Source organism: Balearica regulorum, chromosome 1 (assembly GCF_011004875.1).
Source record: "Balearica regulorum gibbericeps isolate bBalReg1 chromosome 1, bBalReg1.pri, whole genome shotgun sequence".
Taxonomy (NCBI): Eukaryota; Metazoa; Chordata; class Aves; order Gruiformes; family Gruidae; genus Balearica; species Balearica regulorum.
In genome coordinates, this window is record NC_046184.1 from 172,415,361 (window position 1) to 172,435,434 (window position 20,074).

The following is a 20,074-nucleotide window of genomic DNA, read 5'->3' on the forward strand; positions in this document are numbered from 1 at the left end:
GTAGACAAATACAATTTTTTTATAAATACATGTAATGACTTTTATTTCTGTTTATTAATAGACATTAGCTATTTGTTAATCTTCACAGGATTAGCTTAAGAAAATTCGTGGTGTATCTTTTGTGCTTAGAGTGATATTTTCTTTCTTGGTTGAAGCATCATTTTTCCACTTTGCTTTTATTAATGCATTTTTCTCATAGAAAAAAAACCCAAAGATATCAATTCTAAAATTACTCTATTGCTTTTTATTTTTACTGTGGCTATAAAATTAAAATGCACAAAGAATCTAATGTATGCATGTTTTTATGCTTTTGAATAGAAGTGGGGTCCTCTCTCCTGAGACATCCATCTCCTGAACTTTCTCGGTTAATCTCCGCCCACAGCTCTCTTTCCAAAGGAGAGAGAAATTTCCAGTGGCCAGTATTGGCATTTGTAATCCAGCATCATGATCTGGAAGGACTCGAAATAGCAATGAAACAGGCCTTACGGAAATCCGCTTGCCGAGTCTTTGCCATGGAGGTATTAATATATTAATGGATCTTGTATGATTAAAATAAGACATTTGTAAATTCTGACTCCAAATTTTTTTAAATAATTTTTATACAGATTTTTTAAAAAAAATTGTCATGTGCTAACAAATGTCAGTAAACCCATTCTAAAAGTTCACTTAATGGTATTATGAACTCTAAAAATTATGAATACAAAAGTATTGCCTATAAACCTTCTTCAATAGTATATCAGTTGTGTAGAAAATCTCTGATAAAAGAATATTATTAAGGCTGCAAAAATCAATTATACAAATATTAGTTTCTCCTCATTTGCTCAGCATTTTCCTGGTCTTGCTTGCCATTCTTTTTTCAAATCTTGGACTGAGAATTCTTTCTTTAGAATTGTTTTGGTGCTGATTATATCTAGATATTTCACAACTTCCTTCTGAGATGGGTGAATGCTATGGGATTTGTTATATAGATAGTGAATGAGCAACCAAAAGACCCATTAAAGTTCAATTGCTTCAATAAAAACTGCAAGAGGCCTTTTTTTTTATTATTTCAGCTAAGCTTCAGTAAAGTTTCTGCTGAACTTGTATACAGCGTGGGTATTTTTCAGGTATTTGTTATGTGGGAAAATGTAGGTGGATTTTCTCTAATAAAGTAAAAAAAACACACCTCTGTTATTAAGCACCAGCCATCAAATTTCCAAATGTCAACGTGCAGAAGTATTGCAGCTTTTAGAAGAATAGAACAATACTACAATTTTTAAATATCCTTTTTTCTCCACTATGTTGATTTTTTTTATTTTAAGTGGCTGAATTGGTTTGATTAATTCAGTCAATGGGAGAGACGAAAAAAGGAAACCAAATCTCAGCCTGCAGAGTTCTGAATTAAAAAGGATCTTTACTTAGTTAACCAATTTAAATAGTAAGGAGTGTTACCACGTCGTCTTGTAATAATCTCTAAAAATACGTAAGAACTTTGCTTTTTCAACCTTAAAGCTTTTTTCAAAGAACTTTTGTGCACGCTGTTTGTGAATTACTTTGTCATGTCTGCTTAATATAGTTGTCATTTTAATAAACTGTCTTAGCTAGAGAGCAATGTGTCTTACTTGAAGACGTTGTTGTTGTTGTATTATTATTATGCCTGTCCAAAAGCATCAGTGGACCTCTTTACATAAATGGTTTAAGAAATAGTTTTACTCCAAGTTTGCTTAACCAATTGATAACTCTTTGTGTGTATTTTATTTTAGGCTTTCAACTGGCTTCTTTGTAACGTCATTCAAACAACTTCTCTTCATGATATTTTATGGCATTTTGTGGCTTCCCTGACTCCTGCACCTGTAGAGCCTGAAGAAGAGGAGGATGAAGAAAATAAATCAAATAAAGAAAATGCAGAACAAGTGAGGTTCAGCATTCCTTTTGTAAATACGGTATCTCTGTTGATTTTAAGTCAATTTAGAAATATTTTATTATGTGTAAAAAACCAAACAAAACAAAAACTCAAACAAAACCAAAAAACAACTCACGAAACCTTAATCCTCTCTTTGTGAAATAGAACCTTAATTATGGAATGAAAATTCTTAGTCTTAAATTGTAGTTGAACTCTTCTGATAGTCATAGATACATTAATTTTTCTTCTAAAATTGCCAAGTTTTGTGTGATGATGAATGAAAGTCATTTAATGCATTATTTTTGTGAGTATCGGAAAGAAGAAAAAAAAAAGGCACAAGGACCTTGCTAATCCAGTAACAACAAAATTTTTTACAAAAAGAGAAAATAGAGAAAATATTTTTCAGAGAAGCTTTGTTGTTTGGTCTGCTGTGCTTTCAGTTCTTTAAGAAAAGTCTATAGTTAATTCTGAAAATCTAGAGTTAATTTAAGTAATTATAGCTGTAGATTTAAAAATAATTATATATATAAAAGTAATTACATATGCACTCAATATAGTTAATTTAGTGATTTAGAAAAAAACTGTAGTTAATTCTGAAAATGTAGCACGTGAAATAGTATAGTCTAACATACCACTCTTCCAAAAGGTATCTTCATATAGTCTCTTCTAGATTTAGGCTCAGATTGAAAACATTATCATGTCCACAGTGAATAGCTCAAGAAATCATGGGAGGGCTGCTAGTAAGCCCAGGGTAATTTTTATCACTTCAAATCTAATCCAGCTTTGAAATGAGAAGTTCTGAAATGAGTTTTCTCAGCATTGTAGCCCTGGTACCTTGCTATAGTTGTTTACAAAGCAACTGTAGTCTTGTCTTGATTTTTATGTGGGATGTCAACGTTTCCGTTTTACGGTATTGACATGCAGATTTATAATTCTACATACTTATTTTCAAGTGTGCCAAATTCTTGCATGTATACATTAAAGCTGATTGGCAGTAGCTCTGTATATTATATTCAGAATATTGTTTCCGTGCATATCTCCAACAGTTTTGTGCCTTGTGATGATTTCAGCTGCTACATCAAAAGCACTGCTAGAGTGAGGGAAATGGGTTCCCACTAGTGCTTATGCCAGTCTCCAAAATAAGAACCTTTACTATATAAAAGAATAAACAAATACTGTTTTAGCCGTAGTTTGGATAATTACTGACTGAAAGATAAAGATTAGAAAGGAATGTTAAAATATGCCACTTCTGTTCTGTTGGGAATGCTGCTTCTCTTTTGGTATAATGAAGGGAGGACTTAAAAAATTCCCCTTGGTCACTTGGCTAGGGTGAATAATTTTATGACATACAATAAACTGGCAACAGTTTTCAGCTAATTGTTAAATATCACTCAGGTGATGTATATTCAAATCACAAAATCTTCAGTAGTCTGATCATGTGATAAAAATACCCATTTAATTGTACGTATACAATGTAATCCAAGGAAGTTTGGTGCATGTCCGCAACTGGGATTCATTTCCTTATGCGAAAAATTTTTACATATTCTTTTAATACACTGGGAGAGGACGAGAAATCCCAGTGATGAATTCTGTAAAAATGGGGGATGGTGATCTAGAACCATAAATGGTTTAACACATAAGGTTCAAGGGCAGTGTCCTTGCTAAAGCAAATCAAAATGTAAGAATTAATAAGCTGCACAGGAGACAGCGGGGAGCAGGATGCTATCCATGTCAATAGGATCCTTGAGGGGAAGGGAAATACCTAGGCTTTGAACTTTTTCTGAATAATTGATTTTATTTAGCGTAGAGTTCAATTTCCTGCTTCCTACTTCATACACTGAGTATACTTTACTACGTTATACCCTCCAGGAAAAAACAGAGAAATGTCTGTTTTGATGATTCTTGTCTAGGTAAGCAGGTGCTTAAAATTCATTTCAAATAAGAACATAGCATTTCTAGGCATTCAAGCAGTCGAGATCCATGGAAAATCTACTTGCAAGAATATATAAAAACATTTTAATGGGCTTAAAATAATAAGTTTGAATCTGGCTTTGGGTGTAATAATGAGTCTTTCCTTCTGAAATAGGATATCGTGATCAGAACCTCCCTCTCTTTCTCTGCTACTCTTCCCCATAACACACCTTGCTGGCCCCCACCCTCTTTGGTCCTCTGCCACTGCCTTCATACCCGCTGCCCAGCGGAACTTGGCTCCCAACGCACAGCTGTTCTGATACTGGCACACCTTAACTAAGAATCATTATTTTCACAGGTCTAATGAAATAAAGCAGCTGATAACTTTAGCTTAATTAGCATGTTTGTTATGACTGGGTTTGGCTGTTCAAAAAAGTTGTTATTAACAGCTGCAATATGTCAGTTTTTTCTAGTTTTCAAATTAATGGAACGCAGTGTGTCACATCTTTAAATCGTGAGAAATATGTGGAAGTATAAAGTATACTTCCTGAATTCCTTGTTTGGTGTTCACGTATAACTTGTTATTGTAAAAATTCTCTGACAGGAAATGCTTTGAATTTCACATTCATTATAGGATTGATGCAGTTATTCTTAACCCGAATATCCCAAATGTTTTTATTTCTATTTAACCTTTTTTCTCTGAAAGTCTGTTAACAACACACAAATTGCTTTGCATCTTAGGAAAAAGACACAAGAGTATGTGAACATCCACTGTCAGATATAGTGATCGCTGGCGAAGCAGCTCACCCATTACCCCACACTTTCCATCGCCTTCTCCAGACAATCTCTGATCTTATGATGTCTCTTCCCAGTGGTAGTGCATTACAGCAAATGGCCTTAAGGTAAGCGCAAATTAAGAAAATTCTTAACAGGCAGGAAATGGTGTAACATTATAGATGAAAAGATTTTGTGGTGTAGATAGGAAGTTTGAAACAACTTTATGTGCCTGCGTGAAAAGGAGCGTTTCTATCCTTACGCATAGGAAGGATGTGTGAAAAAGATACATGTATGTGTTTATCCATATAAAGAATAGAATAAAAGAATTTGTAGAGAAAAATCTAGTTGCTCTTAAATTCTGTACTGTATCCACTATGAAGAAAAACAGATTATTGAATAATATCATAGTGTCTGTGTGTACGTGCATGGGAGCGTAATACCTTTTGCTCAGAATTCTGTCATCTGAATAGTATCCTTAAACTGTTTGAAATTTTTCCTGTGTATCTGTCTCAAAGATACAAATTGAATAATAATTATTCTGTTCACTGTTAAAATTCTTAAGAAAAGTTTACTTCTGCCTTCCTCAAAATGATGCATAGAAACATTTAAGATCCTGCAAAATTTTGCAGATAAAGGTTTATAGAAATTATTTTGATAAGCAAAAGATAACCTACCAGTGAAACTATTAATTTTATGTCTTTCAAACAATATTCAAAATTTCACAGTCCACTAAATGTGTTTTCAGGTGCTGGAGCCTCAAATTCAAACAATCTGATCACCAGTTCCTGCACCAGAGCAATGTTTTTCATCATATCAACAATATTTTGTCTAAATCTGATGATGGAGATAGTGAAGAGAGTTTTAGTATCAGTATTCAGTCTGGCTTTGAAGTCATGAATCAGGTAAGTATTACACTTCTCAGAAGCAGAGATCAATTGTGAACAGCCTGTACTTGCTACGATCTTTCTGTTTGAATTAAAACATTCTTTATTGCAATGTCGTATTTCCCTGAATGCGTCTCAGTTTGGGATCTCGTTGCTGATATTTGGGTTCTCATATTTAACTTTAGAGGTTCAAATGGAAGGATTTCAGGACCCTTAGCCTGTGTATCACTCAAACCTAAATTTTGGAGCTGTGCTTGTAAGTGCTTGTTTGCAAGTACAGTGTTTGGAGATATCTTATAGTTCATTTAGTTAATTCATTTGCTTCATTGAGTTAGTTCATTTGTTAAATGCTGTGTACTTAGCAGTTCTTTCTTGCTTATATCTTTGTTTTCTTCTGTTACTCTGAGGAGCACAAATTAATACTCCTGATGAATATCTTCAAAGTGTTTTCTTCCATTTATTTATATGTTTAGGCATTTCCTAATATATTCAACTGTTAGCTATTAATACTTCCTTTGGTTTAAAGAGCTGAATAATTTGAACCAATAAATGACAAATTTCTTCTTTAATTCAGAGAATTCTGTTCCTCAGAACAGAAATGCCTGTATGGTTTTAAAAATTGTAAATAATGCCTGTATTTGGGCTTACTTTCAGATATTTTAAATACTTCCATTTGTTTTCACAGGAACTATGTATAGTGGTTTGTCTAAAAGACCTAACCAGCATTGTTGACATTAAAACATCGAGCCGACCTGCCATGATTGGTAGTTTAACAGATGGGTCTACAGAAACGTTCTGGGAGTCCGGAGATGAAGATAAAAACAAAACTAAAAACATCACAATTAACTGTGTAAAAGGAATCAATGCACGCTATGTGTGTGTTCATGTAGACAATTCCAGAGATCTTGGGGTAAGAAAAAAAATGAAATAAAATGTCTCTCATTGAAAGTGCATAGTCAAAGTTGTATATATTTACCAATCAAGAACCACCGTTTTCTTTGTCCAGTTCAGTTTTAATTCTAATTCAGAAGCTCACATTTCAAATCCTGTGGTTTGAAAGCAGTACCTGATATGATCAGACCAATCCAACTGAATTTGCAGTTTGCATGGACCGAAGACTGGGAAACTTAATTCTCAGTGGCATGTTCAATTTCAGATGCATTTTCAAGCATTTAAGTATTTCATAAGTTACTTTTCCTGCTCACGATTTCTTTAGAAGCATTCAAATAAGAGGTTTTCATAAAATCCAAACTATTTTCTAGACTTACTACTTCATTCATGTTTATCGATCTGCACAGTAATGTTACAAATATATCTTTATTTCAACTACAGCTTTTAATACAAGGAACAAATTGTATCTCTTTTTGAGAACTGTGCTTTGGAATTCTTTGTCCTTGGTTTTGATCACTTTTTAATTTTTTTTTTGTAATGAAACGACTTGTGTCTCTCTCATGTACATACTCTCTTAATAGGGAAGAAATAGTCAGAATGCTCCTCAGTTGAATTGTTTTGTTCTTATTTTGCTTGCTTGTTGTAGAACAAAGTGACTTCAATGACCTTCCTAACTGGCAAGGCAGTAGAAGATCTCTGCAGAATAAAGCAGGTAAACATTTTAACAGTTGACATTGAAAAATTGTCATCATTTTCTGGTTGCATATAGCAGATTTTCTAAGCAAATAGTTTCCATTTCTTGTGGTAGATAAATTATTTTACAAATATCAGGCATCATAATATTCTTGGATGATACTGGTCTATTAATGACAGAATTCAGTCATATATACTGAATATTGATCAAGCTTTTACTGAAACAGAACAAGGTAATATAAAATGTTCCTTAGATTTTTTTCTTTTTTTAAATTATTACAGCGGGAAGGGTAAGTTATAATGTAGAAAGTTTCCTAAAAAGACTGTTTACGTTGTGTTTTATAAGGTCCAACAAGCTGTTTGATTTCTTTTAGGCTACTTATATCTGAATATACCTGAAATAATTGCATTAAATAGCATTACACAGTTAGATATTCTGATGCCTGGCTTCTTAGTGTTACACTGTCATCTGCTTCATGGAATCATTTTTCATTAGAGAACTGCAGCTTAAAAGTTAGCAGAAATAGAAGGCCATGAGAAAGGAGAAAATAAATCATTTAGCCTCAAGACTAGTTTTTGTAGTTACATGGTCTAATACACTTTTATAGCACACGTTTTACCCTGTCATTTTTAGTTCTCAACTTCAGGTAGCTGAAGACTTCTGTCCAGAGACTCAAGTTCAGGATGGTATTCAGTCTTTGTACTTCTGTTGTGAAGCCAGATGATAGGTGCATGATTTTTACACAGAGAGCAATGTTTTGTATTTTGACACTGATGCGACTCATTAGAGATATTTAAGGTTTCAAACAGGCAGTTACCATTTGGGGCTCAAAACTTTATTACTTGGATTATTGACAGTCAGTGGTAAAATTCTTCAAGAAGCAGTACCTGTCTTATTACAGAGAGATGGTTTGCCTTTCTCTACCTCTTGTCCTCAGAGAGCATTTTAAGGCAAAGATACAGTTCCAAAAGATGCTACAAATCTGAACAAAAAACCACTTTGGTACAGTGGGCTCGTACTAAACAGTGAAGTGTGAGTGTGTGTATATATGTAGCCAGATATAACGTTTGTGTGTATTTCTCTGTGAATCTATAAATGTAGATACAAAATATAGATGGACACACGCACCACCTGGAGAATTCTTTTTTTGAGAAGACTGACTTGGTACGCCTGGTTATCCAGCTAAATAAAGGGCGGCACTCAGGCGCTGGACTCGTGATCATTCCTACAGCTTGTTAGCTTGCTCCCTGGCCTTGTTTCTGTCTGCTCAATCACAGCACCCAGGCATTTTTCCAGGGATGGTTCACTCCCAGAAGACAGGCGGGATTTGATTCAGCTTTGCTCCCTGAACAGTCCTCTGACACTTCTCCAACAGGGTTTTTTATCTTCACACACACCCACATACTATACCCTAACTTATGCATACTCTGTCTCGTGGTATTTTAAAAAAAAATGTTTAAAAAATTGTCAGTCTCTTCTGCTGCAGCACAGTTCAATGCAGATGCTGAGAATTAGCATAGAAACAGAAAAGAACAAATATTAGCTTGATTATAAGTGAGCTTATGGCTATATGAGAGGGCTCACTGGGCTCAGGGCAAGTGTAACTTAGGCCCGCTCGGGTTGCTCTGAGCAATGATGGGAGGCACTACACACTATTTGGTTTTGGGTTCCAGTAGTGACAGTCACAGTTTAAATCTTACAACATTATTTATATTCTCTTTTTTTAGACCGTATTTGCTTTAAAATAAACTTAATTTGATACAGTTAATCTGTCTTTTTTACAATTATCAGACATTGACTTCCACAGAGTTATCATTTTTTTGGCAGAGGTTTATGTGAATAGGGATGAAGTAACTTAAATACTGATAATTGTGTGTTGTATTTTCAGTTAAATTATGGCAGCTTTTTTTTTTATTAAAAGTAGCAAGCAAATATTGGTTCAAAGTGATTTTTTGAATATGTGAACTGTTGCTCAGAGGATAAAAGGGATAGATAGGCCACTATTTCTAATAGGTTTTAAAGACAAAAAAGAAATGGCTATGTGTCTTTTTTTTAAGTTTGAGAAAATTTTTATCTGACTTCATGAAGTTGAACATTTTTATAATTAAACATGATTGTCTTACTGCTCAGGATGAAAATTTCATAGCAAACACTGTATTGGTTCCAGTGAGATATGATGGGTTTGTTTTAGAGGTAGGTGACTGTTTGTTTGATGTAATGTCAGTTCCCATCTTTATATTCCTGTTTAATAGGTAGACTTGGATTCAAGACACATTGGCTGGGTAACAAGCGAACTTCCTGGGGGTGATAATCACATCATCAAAATTGAACTGAAGGGTCCAGAGAACACACTAAGAGTTCGACAAGTGAAAATTCTTGGATGGAAAGATGGTGAAAGCATTAAAATAGCAGGCCAGATTTCTGCAAGTGTAGCTCAACAAAGAAACTGTGAATCAGAAACGCTGCGAGTATTCCGACTTATTACATCCCAGGTGGGATTTTAATGATGTATTATACAGTGAAAGTTACTATAAATCTCGTAGACTTTCAGTACTTTGTTTTAATGTAACATGTCACATCTGCACAAGTTTGAGGTCTTTGAGGTAAGCTAATTGTCACTGTCTTTCTTCCAGGTATTTGGAAAACTCATCTCTGGAGATGCTGAGCCAACCCCAGAACAAGAAGAAAAAGCACTGTTGTCTTCCCCAGAAGGAGAAGAAAAAGTACACAATGTATTTATTTGTATTCTATCAATAATACTTTGCTGAAAAAATGATGCAGGAGGATTTTCAGTATTTTTCCTGTGTCTTATGCTACATTATTTTCAGATCAAAACAGAAGTAAAATGTCACAATTGCTTATTTTTTTAAAAATTGACATGGATTTTTTTAATTAGTAAATTATAATTGTAGCGTATGCATTTAATGGAAACATCACAGCAATGGTGGTGCAAATTATGCCTACAATTACAGAAGTACTTAACACCTGCAATAACGGTCAACCTGAAAGTCCTTCTTGCATATTATCTTGTGCCTTAAGAGGGGCTCTGTTGATGTTGAGAGAAAAAGTATTAAGAAACCATACTAATATCCTTCTACCTAGTGTACTCTCCGATCTTCCAGCAAGGATTAGTTTGAGTGTTTCTGAAAAGGTCATTGTATCTGGACTGTCACGTTTAATAGCCAAAATTGGACTGTTGTCAACGAAAGTAATTTCATTTTTTAGGTGATAATGGTTTTGCTCTACCCAGTACCTTGTGGCAATAAGTTCCATGACTGAATTATTCATTTTGTAAAAGTGTATTTTTCTCTCACCTGCTCTGTGGTGACTTAATTGTGTGTTCCCTGTTTCTTTTCCTGTGAAATATATAAACTGAAAAGTATTTTCCGTGCACTTCTTTACAAAGGCTTAATCAGTGATTGTGTTAAGCTACGTGAAGAGGCTGAATCTCGGATAATTATACTTCACTTATTTTGCTTATCAATTATTTTATTGTATTTCATGCTCAGATTTCCTCTTATAAAGAGAAAGTAAGTAAATACATCTAAGAGGTATTTATTAACCGTAGTTAAATTGATCTTGCTTATATATCGTACTTCTCTGTAACAAAATTCCTTATTAACATATATTCCATCTTAATTGCTACAGTAGTTATGAAACGTTCTTGAGACTCTTGATCTAATATTAAATATGTTTTTTATGAAGGCAACATCAGATGCAGACCTGAAGGAGCACATGGTAGGGATCATATTCAGCCGGAGCAAACTGACAAATTTGCAGAAGCAGGTTTGTTCATTCTGAAGTGTTTTGAGGATTAAATGTTCATGTGTTGTAATAAATATGCTCATTTTCAGTGAATATAGTACCTTTTACTTGACACTTTCAGTTCTTCTATTGTTCTTTATAATCAAATTTTGGTTTACATTTTAAATACTATGTCTGTGTGTTTTATATGAAAAATCTGCTGAAATTGACAATGAAAAAATCCATTTTAATAGGATGAAAACCTCTATCCTATTAGACTCAATTTAAAAAGAAAAATTTTAGAATTGAGTTGTAAATGGTACTTATTCATGTTTGCTGATAACAATAGCGTAATAGTAGACCCTCTCAAATTTCTAGCAGAGCTTCAGTGGCAGAGTTTAGATTCTTAGTTTTGCACATATTTTCTCCCCATTTCTGTCATCAAAAAGTATTTAGGTTTGATGAAATTTAATCCTAAATAGGTAATCAGTGCATAGATTCTTAAATTATTCTTTCTTGCAGTCAGTGAAAGTTTGGGTTTGTGGTTTTCTTATTTATCTTTGTTTTTCTTAACATAAAGCAGTAGGTAGAGTATGTTTTTCTTTTTTCTTTTGAATATTTAATTTTTTTAAATACACCAACTAAAGCATCTTTTATATTATCTTTGTTACACTTATCACAAGACAAATATTGTTGTAAAATTTTTCACAGTAATACAAGAGCTTTTAGATTAATTTTGAAGTTTGTTAGATTAGTAAGTCATGGAAAATCTACCTTTTTGTCACCCATCTTAGCAAATTTTAAAATATCTTAAATATGCTTTTTAACATGCTATTGGTAAAATGAAAACATGGTTTCTACATTTTTTTTTAAGCTTCCTGAAGAGCAAACTAAACAAGAGAATAAATCTTTTAATAAATCCTTTCCTTCTGTGAGTGTTGAGTAAAAGTATTTCTTTGGAGTTTTTTGTGAGTTTTCTTAAACCTACATTCTATGTAAAAAGCAAACTAAAAGGCAGAAAGGGCAATAAAAAAAAGATTTATTTCAATGAAATTTTCCAGAATGAAGATGAGCATATTCAGTATTAAATCTAAATCTTAATTCTAAAGAATTTTATCTAATCTTTACTCTAAATTTATATCTGAATTTTATTCTTCATTTGAATTTATGTTTAAAAGTAATTTAAGCACAGGCCAGATTTCACAGGCTTTCCATTTTAGTCATAGTTGTGAAGGTACATACAACACAATCTCTTTCACTTTCTAAAAGTTAAAGAGTTCCTCTGTATTTGGATTCTGTTTGGATAGGTATGTGCTCATATAGTCCAGGCCATACGAATGGAAGCAACCCGTGTGCGCGAAGAATGGGAACATGCCATCTCTAGCAAAGAGAACGCCAACTCGCAGCCGAACGATGAAGATGCTTCTTCCGACGCTTATTGCTTTGAGCTGCTGTCAATGGTTCTGGCATTGAGCGGTTCCAACGTAGGCCGGCAGTATCTGGCTCAGCAGCTGACTCTGCTCCAGGATCTCTTCTCATTACTACACACTGCTTCTCCCAGGGTGCAGAGGCAGGTGAGTGCTAACTGTTCCTTGTCTACCTTGGGATTCCTAGAAGAAATGTCTGTAGAATCGTATAATTGTGGGCGTGATGGTATAATACGTATTTTAACTTACGTTTTTGTGAAATGTAATTTTGTGGTTTTGCTTCAGAAATGTTTTCCTAATCATACTCAGATCATCCCTATATTCCATGCAGAGAACAACTGTAAGTAAAGCAATACATTTTGTTATTGCAGACATCAGAAGAGGGCAAATAGAAATTTATGAACACATAAAAACAAATTACAGAATCTCTTTTTGGAATTTAAGTTGTCAGGTTTTGGGGGGTTTTCCCAGTTTTTGAATGGGGTTAAAATGGTAAGTTTTATGTGTTTGATATATAAATACATACATATATACTCCATCACCACCACAATTTTGACTGTATAAACCTATTTGTAGGAAGCACAAACAGTGTTGAGGACAATGAAGGCTACAGTTCGGAAATTAAAACAAACCCACTTCTGAGTAATTTGATTATGCTTTGTCTCCAAGAAGTAGAACTGCGATGTAGGAAGCCAAAATTGCTTAATTAACACTTACGTCATCGTGAACCTGAGTCGGCAAACTATTCTGAAATGCCTTTGAGTAATATCACTCTTCACCTTTCTTGTCCTTACTCTAAAGGATATTGAATAGGGCAGGATAAATTGCTTTCTCAAACCATACGTCAAAGGGACATACGGTTTGCTTGGCAGGGGTTGTTGCTGAAATGAAGTAGGATGCGCAAGAGCAATTAGTCATTTTATGTGTCCTAATTTGGGTCTTTAAGGTAAGCACATGGCCTTCATTTTGGAGTGATGCTGCGAAGGATTCTTCAGTGAATCTGAAGTTCACTGTATTCAGTGAATCTTACTTCACAGTAGCCCAGTTATTCATGTCTTCAACAGATTTATCCATGTCCTATTACATATGTTCAGTTTGTCAGGTATTTCCTTTCTGTCGCAATGACTAAGAATTCTCTTTTTTAAGATGAAAGTTCAGATTCTGAAGTTGGCACTGCCTTGTAACTGGCAGCACTTAAATTTAGACCAGTGTTATGTTACATTCCAAAAAAGAGATTTCTTAAAGTTCATGTATTGCATTTTTCTACTTTATAAATAAAGGACCCCATCATCCAGAATTACTACATATAATTGCAAGAACCAGAGGTGCTCCTTTTAAATATCAGAGCAGTTAATTTCCCATTTCTCAAATGTATCAATTTTAAAAGCTGTTTGTTTATTGCAAATATGAATTCTGTATAAAAAGCAGGTAAGTTTGGAGGAAGCTAGTGAGGTGACTGCTTATTCTTTTTTTTTTTAGTAAGATCTCATGCCACTTCATTGTGGGGAAAGGGGCTGAGCGCGCTACACAGTCACCCCCATTTATATATGCTGCATATGCTCTACATGTTGGTAAATATTTGCATGATTTGAGGCGGCCATAGTTAATTTTTGCCCTTTTAATATCATGCTTGGCCTTGAGGCATAGTGACAGCTAGAATTCTGGACTGTCGTGCTGAAACATGATAACAGATGAAGCAGAGGCTTCACTGGTTGAGATTAGACCTTGAATGATTAGAGCATGGTTGAACTGTCTGTCAAATGGACAGGACCTAAAAATCCAGTGTAGTTTGAGTATTTCATATTATGCATATATTATGCATATATAATGTCCATATAGCCTGTATAGGTAAAATGAGAAGTTTTTAATTAGCAGTGTCTGTTATTGATCTGACATGAGTCCTTAGCATCTTTGTCTTACACTCAGGCTATGAGTGTAGTAGTGTGGAACTAGACAATTCCTTTCTACCCTTGGTGTCCTCAGGTAGAGCTTTAATATCTGTTTCTATCGGTACTTGAATATTGTTTGAGTATTTGTATTTATATGCACATAATATAACAAATATATAGACATATAAAATATTTGCTGTGGTACAGTTAATGCACTAGCTTGTTGTTGCTAGCTGGTATGCCTTCTCTAGGTGGATTTTTAGTTCCTGTTTCAGCTTTATGTCTCGTACTCTTATTTTTCCAATTTTCTGAATTGTTACAATGTCACACCTCAACTTGCCTGGAGGAGGCAGGTACTGCCCTGCCCAGTAATTCTGATATATTGCAGATATGCAAAATATTGGGTTTTTTTCTTAAAATGTAAACATTTTTTCAAGAGAACATTGAAGGCTTGAGAAATTAGATATGAAATGTTAACTCCTTAAGCTTTCAGACATCCTGATTTGGACCAAACTGCATGATACAGCCAATTTCAACCCCAATTCCACCAGCTTGTAAGGTTGAAGTATATCATTTCAAGACAGCTCCTGTTACATCTAGAGCAATTGGCAGAGATTTCCTTTTCAAAAAATTCCAGTTAGAATATTGCAAGGAAAACTAAAGGAGGGGAAAGAGAGTATCATGGAAGAGAATCATGATGTTCAGTACCTCAAGGCAAGTAATTTGTTTTCAGAAGTCTAAAGTGTTTCTAACTGTTCTACCATGGAGTTTCTGACATCTACAGGTTATATGCAAAGTGGGTACCATGTCTGTAACATGCAGGCAAATCAGAGTTGTACAAACATTTGTATCACTGTTACCATGAGTCCAGTACCAAGCGTATTTTTTTTATTATATGAAGACTAAGTACTGTTTGAGTGAAATTGGTTCTGGACTCACGGGGTATATTAATAAACAGTTCAAAGCAAGACAGAAACCTTTAAGAATTTCCTACAGGTGTGATTTAAGTACAGAAAGTAGATTCAGTCCTTCTTACTGATATAACTTGTGAGGAAGAAAAGAAAGACTTTATTTGATTTTGCTTGAAAACTCCAGCTGTCTTGGTAAGAATTGTGGTGGTGTGATTTTTTTTTTTTTTTTTTTCCAGGTAACATCATTACTAAGACGAGTTTTGCCTGAGGTAACTCCTAGTCGCCTGGCTAGTATTATAGGAGTGAAGTCTCTTCCACCAGCAGATATAAGTGATATCATTCACTCAACTGAAAAAGGAGATTGGAATAAACTAGGTATCTTAGACATGTTTTTGGGATGCATTGCCAAAGCTCTCACTGTACAGCTAAAAGCCAAAGGAACTACTATAACGGGGACAGCTGGCACTACTGCAGGCAAAGGAGTTACTACAGTCACACTTCCAATGATCTTCAACTCCAGGTTTGTTTAAAAATATGTATATATTGTCAGGCTAAAGGCACAAAAAAATTACATTCTTTGAAGTCGGTTATGTTGTCTTTTATAATCTTTGAAAAAAAAAAAAAAACCCACAACCTACCATATGCTGAATACGTGCACTGTTTCTTCGTGGTGGATTTTGACAAATAGTAACTAATTACTTGAATTTATTTCATGTATTACCATATGTCCTTTGCAGCTATATTCGGCGAGGTGAAAGCCATTGGTGGATGAAGGGTTCAACACCTACACAGATTTCAGAGATCATTATTAAACTCATTAAAGACATGGCAGCAGTAAGTTTCTATCTTTTAAATGTGTGGAGGATATTCAAATATTTCTGCTAATGAAGAGTACATTTTTCCATTACTATTACAGTTAGTATTGACTTGGTCTCAAGAAGAAAAAGGTACAGTCTTCTGGGTAGAATCTAGATCTAGGAGCAGTGAGAACTGAGTTCTGATTCTGCTGAACAGAAATCCAGTTTTGAAATAAGCTTTTAAATAAGTCACTTGTACTAGAAATTTAAGAAGTAAACAATGATTGTGTGTCATTTTCTACATTATTAACTCAGAAGCCTAATTTTTTTTAAGTCTTGAGCACTCAGAACTCCAATTAAAAAGTTAAAAGTGTCTGTGGAGTACGATAATAGTGTTGTTTTCACGTAACTGTATGTAGATTTTATATGTTGCGTTTCTGGTTAAGACTGCGTGTTAAGATTGACTTCTTTCAGTCTTACTGAAATCTGCAAATCTGCATTTATAGTTGTTTATTACTTTAACCATCTGGGCTGAAACTTTCCGTAATTGTATCTGCTTTGGGCAAGTTTTTTGGTAGAAGAATTTGATGAAAAGTGATTCAGCTATTTCCCAAAAATAATATTGGCGGGGGGGGGGGGGGGGGGGGGACACGACGATGGGGGGACACACATACGGATTTTGTATGTGTTTAGGGCAAAGGAGTTTAGTTGGGAGGTTGTTTTTGTTTTCCTTAATTCTGTACCTGTTTCAATGAGATGTTGTAAATGACCCAAATTTTCCTCTGTGATTACCCTTTGAAAGCACTTTCAGTATGTTCACCTTTGGAGTCCTATTTTCTAACCATTCACTGTGCTTAGATTAAGGAGATTCCTTCTCAAAGCTGCTGACGCTGGATGGGAATTCTCTGCATTTTTTATTGTTGATTCTGCCACAAGATTTCAGAATCTCCCAATTCATCTTTAGTTAAGAGTCAAATGAAAGCATGTCTCATCCCTCAGCGGTGCTGGTCCGTGCATAAAATGATTGCTTAATCTTTGCTTCCACATGATGGATTTTTGTTTCTGCTCACTTTATCAACACTTTAGCAAATCGCACATAAAAATTAGGACCCAAAAAAATAGCAGTTGCAATGACAAGTACTCGGAGAATAGTAAACGCCAGGATTAACATGATGCCTTGCCCATATGTTTTTCTCAGGCATCCTACTTCTTTCAGCACATAAGTTGCAACATATATTGGGAATTCATTGGGTGTTGATAATTTGTTCAAGGTTTGGTTTTGGTTTTTTATGCGTTGTTGCCAGTATCATTTGTAGCCATTGTTGCTAGGTATGCTTTGGGTAAGTGGGAAAACAGGGAAATAGTGGATTTTCTTCTGCAGCATTTTTAAATCCTACTGGGCAAGTCTTTTGAAGCAAACTCTGTGGTCCTTGTTTTAAGGAATTCTGGCTGTCCCTCAATGAACAGCTGGTGAAAACTAAGCTGAGCCCAGACCTTTGCCCGGAATAAAAGAATGAGATTAGTAGAAATAGAAAATGGCTGGCTGACTAGAACCAGATTCTTGTATTTTTGTCTAAGGAGCCCCTGTAGCTGTTCAAGACTTTCACCCATGAAACTGTTGCATTTGCTAATATCTGGTTCTCCAAAACCATTGCAGAAATTAGTAGGAATGTTCTTAAAACTCTGGAGTCAGATATGGCAACTTGCATGCATGTCCAGAGTATTATGCTAGGCTCCATCTCCCACATACCTGATAGTTTCCCAGTAGTGCTGGCTGTTGGATATACTGGTGTGGGTCTTGAATTCTCTTGTTTAAGCAATTCTACTTTGAATGAATACATAATTATTTATTACAAAAAAGAAAGGGATCAAGTCAGATGACATGTAGTCCTCTCAGATGTGGATATAAATGCCTCTTTGAGTAGATTCTGAATTGCTTGCTCAAAGCATAGCAGCTCCTAAAGGAATGCTTGGGACTGAGTTTATGCTCAAATATTCAACAGCCAGGCAGTAAGGACCCTCCTCTCCTCTTGTATGAAGCAGAGGGCTGAACTTTATTCCCCTTCATTCTAGATGAGGGAGGCCTGACTGAGGCCGTTCATGGGTGGAAGTATTAACATTTTTCTAATTATGTTTTGTAAAAGACCTCTCTGGTTTAGGCATGCTCAAAACACGTTTGGGGGTTTGGGCCTGTTACCCAAAAAGAGAGGGTGGAGACATAGAGGGGTCCCAGTTTAAAAACCTTTCCTTAAGGCTTTTTAGAGCTGCTAATTAGCAGTAGGGTAACATCAGTCTTATCAGCCACTTTGTAAGAGTTACAACTGGGATTCCTTTCACTCTTTCAACATTTGCAATATGTAGATATCTACATCTGAGTTAGTCACTATAGCTTCCTTTTTAGAGTCCAGTGAGTCTCAATTATTTCTGTCATCTTTAGCTTGAGGTTTAGAAATTTAGAAATTACATGAAGAATTAAAGGATTCAGCAGTCTCTGAATTGGGAACTTTAGGGTATGAGTCAGTGCCATAGGCTCAGAATCTTTAGGATTGGTTTGGAAAGTATGCTATGGTTCTGATGTCTTCTGTGTACTTCTCTTTATTTCTTTCAAATATAGAAGCTTTGGAAGGTATTTAGGAAGGCTGAGCTAAGCGAGTGAAGCTGATTTCTCTAGGAACCCACTGTAATCAATGCGTTGTTCACAGTCACTTGTTTGTGCTCCAGCTCTGCATCTTTCTCTAGGGGGGCGCTTAGGAATATGCCCTTTCAGTCTTCAAATCATATGCCCTCCACCTATTCCAAGTTAGTCATTCCAATAGTTGCTCTGAGCGTATCTCAGTCAGTCACCTGAGTATTTGAAGGCTAATTTTTACCAGATCTGTCTGATTTGAAAACACCTGATTTGTCAAAGTCATCCCTGACTACTACTTTTTCTATTCTAATCTGGGATCCTAACCTAATGTTGCTTGTAGCAGCTCTAATTACAGTTTTAGTTGTTCTTAATAAAGGCTGTAATAAATTGAGTTTCCTCTTTAACAGGGTCATCTGTCGGAAGCTTGGTCCCGTGTGACAAAGAATGCTATTGCTGAAACCATCATAGCTCTGACCAAAATGGAAGAAGAATACAGATCACCAGTGAGGTGCATTGCAACAACCAGAGTAAGAACTTTACTAAACTTAACATTAGTTCATTGTAAACGTGCGGTAGGACCCCATCCAAGAACATTCCTATCTTTTAGAAAACGCTTCCTTATTCAGGTTGTTTCAGGAAACAATGCATATAGCATACAGTTTAGATTCTCTAAATCTAGCCATGTGCATAATGGACAGGTATCCTAACTAAGGCACTGTTTGTCCTAATAAAAGTCTTGCTTTCTCTGTGTCACAGCGCATTGAGTTTTTTTCTTTGTGGCAGAAATACACCAATAAAAAATGAATTTTTATTAAATCTATATCTTGGGTACCTCCCAAGTAATAAAGAATAAATGTTATGCTTATACATTTGGGGGTTTATCCTTGAGGTAGTTCTGCTTAAGTTTGTGATACTTGCCTTTTACTAAATTTATGAGACCATCTGTGTGGAAAATTGCACAATATGTATCAGCTGTCTTTTTCCAGCTCTCTACACAATTATTTTAGTGGTTTGACTTCTAGGTCATCAGCTGCCACATCTCAAGGCTATTATGAAAACACACAGTAACAAACATTCTCTAGGATGATTAAGCTAAACTTCACCTGTGTTTTAGTCTCAAAATGAAAAATCATTTGCTGAGCCCTTTATTATTTACCTGGGGTGGTTTTTTTCTTTGTCTTTATTGCTTCCATGACTCTCTTAGAGAAACTTGGACTAACTTAACCTTAATAGATTGCTTGAAATATCACGAAAAGCATACTTGTAATATTCCTAACATTTAGGTAGTACAGATTTTTGGCTTTTCAAGCATAATAATTACATGTAAAAGAAGAGGTTTGCAATGGTTACAAGCATTTGACACTCATGGGTTTTTCCATCTTAAAAGGCTGTGCCAGTTGTCCTTTTCATCCCCTTACTCATCTATTCCCTGCTCTTTGGAAGACATGGTCTCAGAGTACCACCAGCTCCTGCTATCACTGTGTTAGTTTAATCTGGTTTTAGAGGAGCCCTGAATGTCAGCATAGCTCTCCTTGTGAACGGAATTAGTTCTGAGTGGAGGTGTGCATTTCTGGGGGGAGTCCAGTGGAGTTTTTCAGTTAAAGCCATTTTGTTCAAATCAAACCCTTGATCAAAAAC

The 20,074-nt window shown here is 35.1% G+C and overlaps 1 protein-coding gene across 21 annotated transcripts in view; it reads left to right on the forward strand.

The window, feature by feature from the left end:
- The window catches only part of MYCBP2 (MYC binding protein 2), a 204,093-nt gene that overhangs the window by 169,663 nt on the left and 14,356 nt on the right, over positions 1 to 20,074 (forward strand). For 19 of the 21 annotated variants that reach the window (XM_075741636.1, XM_075741639.1, XM_075741645.1 and 16 more), the window contains 13 exons: positions 319 to 518; positions 1,743 to 1,892; positions 4,535 to 4,695; positions 5,316 to 5,472; positions 6,140 to 6,364; positions 6,992 to 7,057; positions 9,292 to 9,531; positions 9,673 to 9,771; positions 10,745 to 10,825; positions 12,091 to 12,357; positions 15,247 to 15,530; positions 15,748 to 15,844; positions 18,844 to 18,963. In XM_075741636.1, coding sequence (XP_075597751.1) covers positions 319 to 518; positions 1,743 to 1,892; positions 4,535 to 4,695; positions 5,316 to 5,472; positions 6,140 to 6,364; positions 6,992 to 7,057; positions 9,292 to 9,531; positions 9,673 to 9,771; positions 10,745 to 10,825; positions 12,091 to 12,357; positions 15,247 to 15,530; positions 15,748 to 15,844; positions 18,844 to 18,963 — 2,147 coding nt within the window. The remainder of the gene's footprint in view (positions 1 to 318; positions 519 to 1,742; positions 1,893 to 4,534; positions 4,696 to 5,315; positions 5,473 to 6,139; positions 6,365 to 6,991; positions 7,058 to 9,291; positions 9,532 to 9,672; positions 9,772 to 10,744; positions 10,826 to 12,090; positions 12,358 to 15,246; positions 15,531 to 15,747; positions 15,845 to 18,843; positions 18,964 to 20,074) is intronic. The other 2 variants (XM_075741638.1, XM_075741657.1) reach the window with 1 other exon arrangement.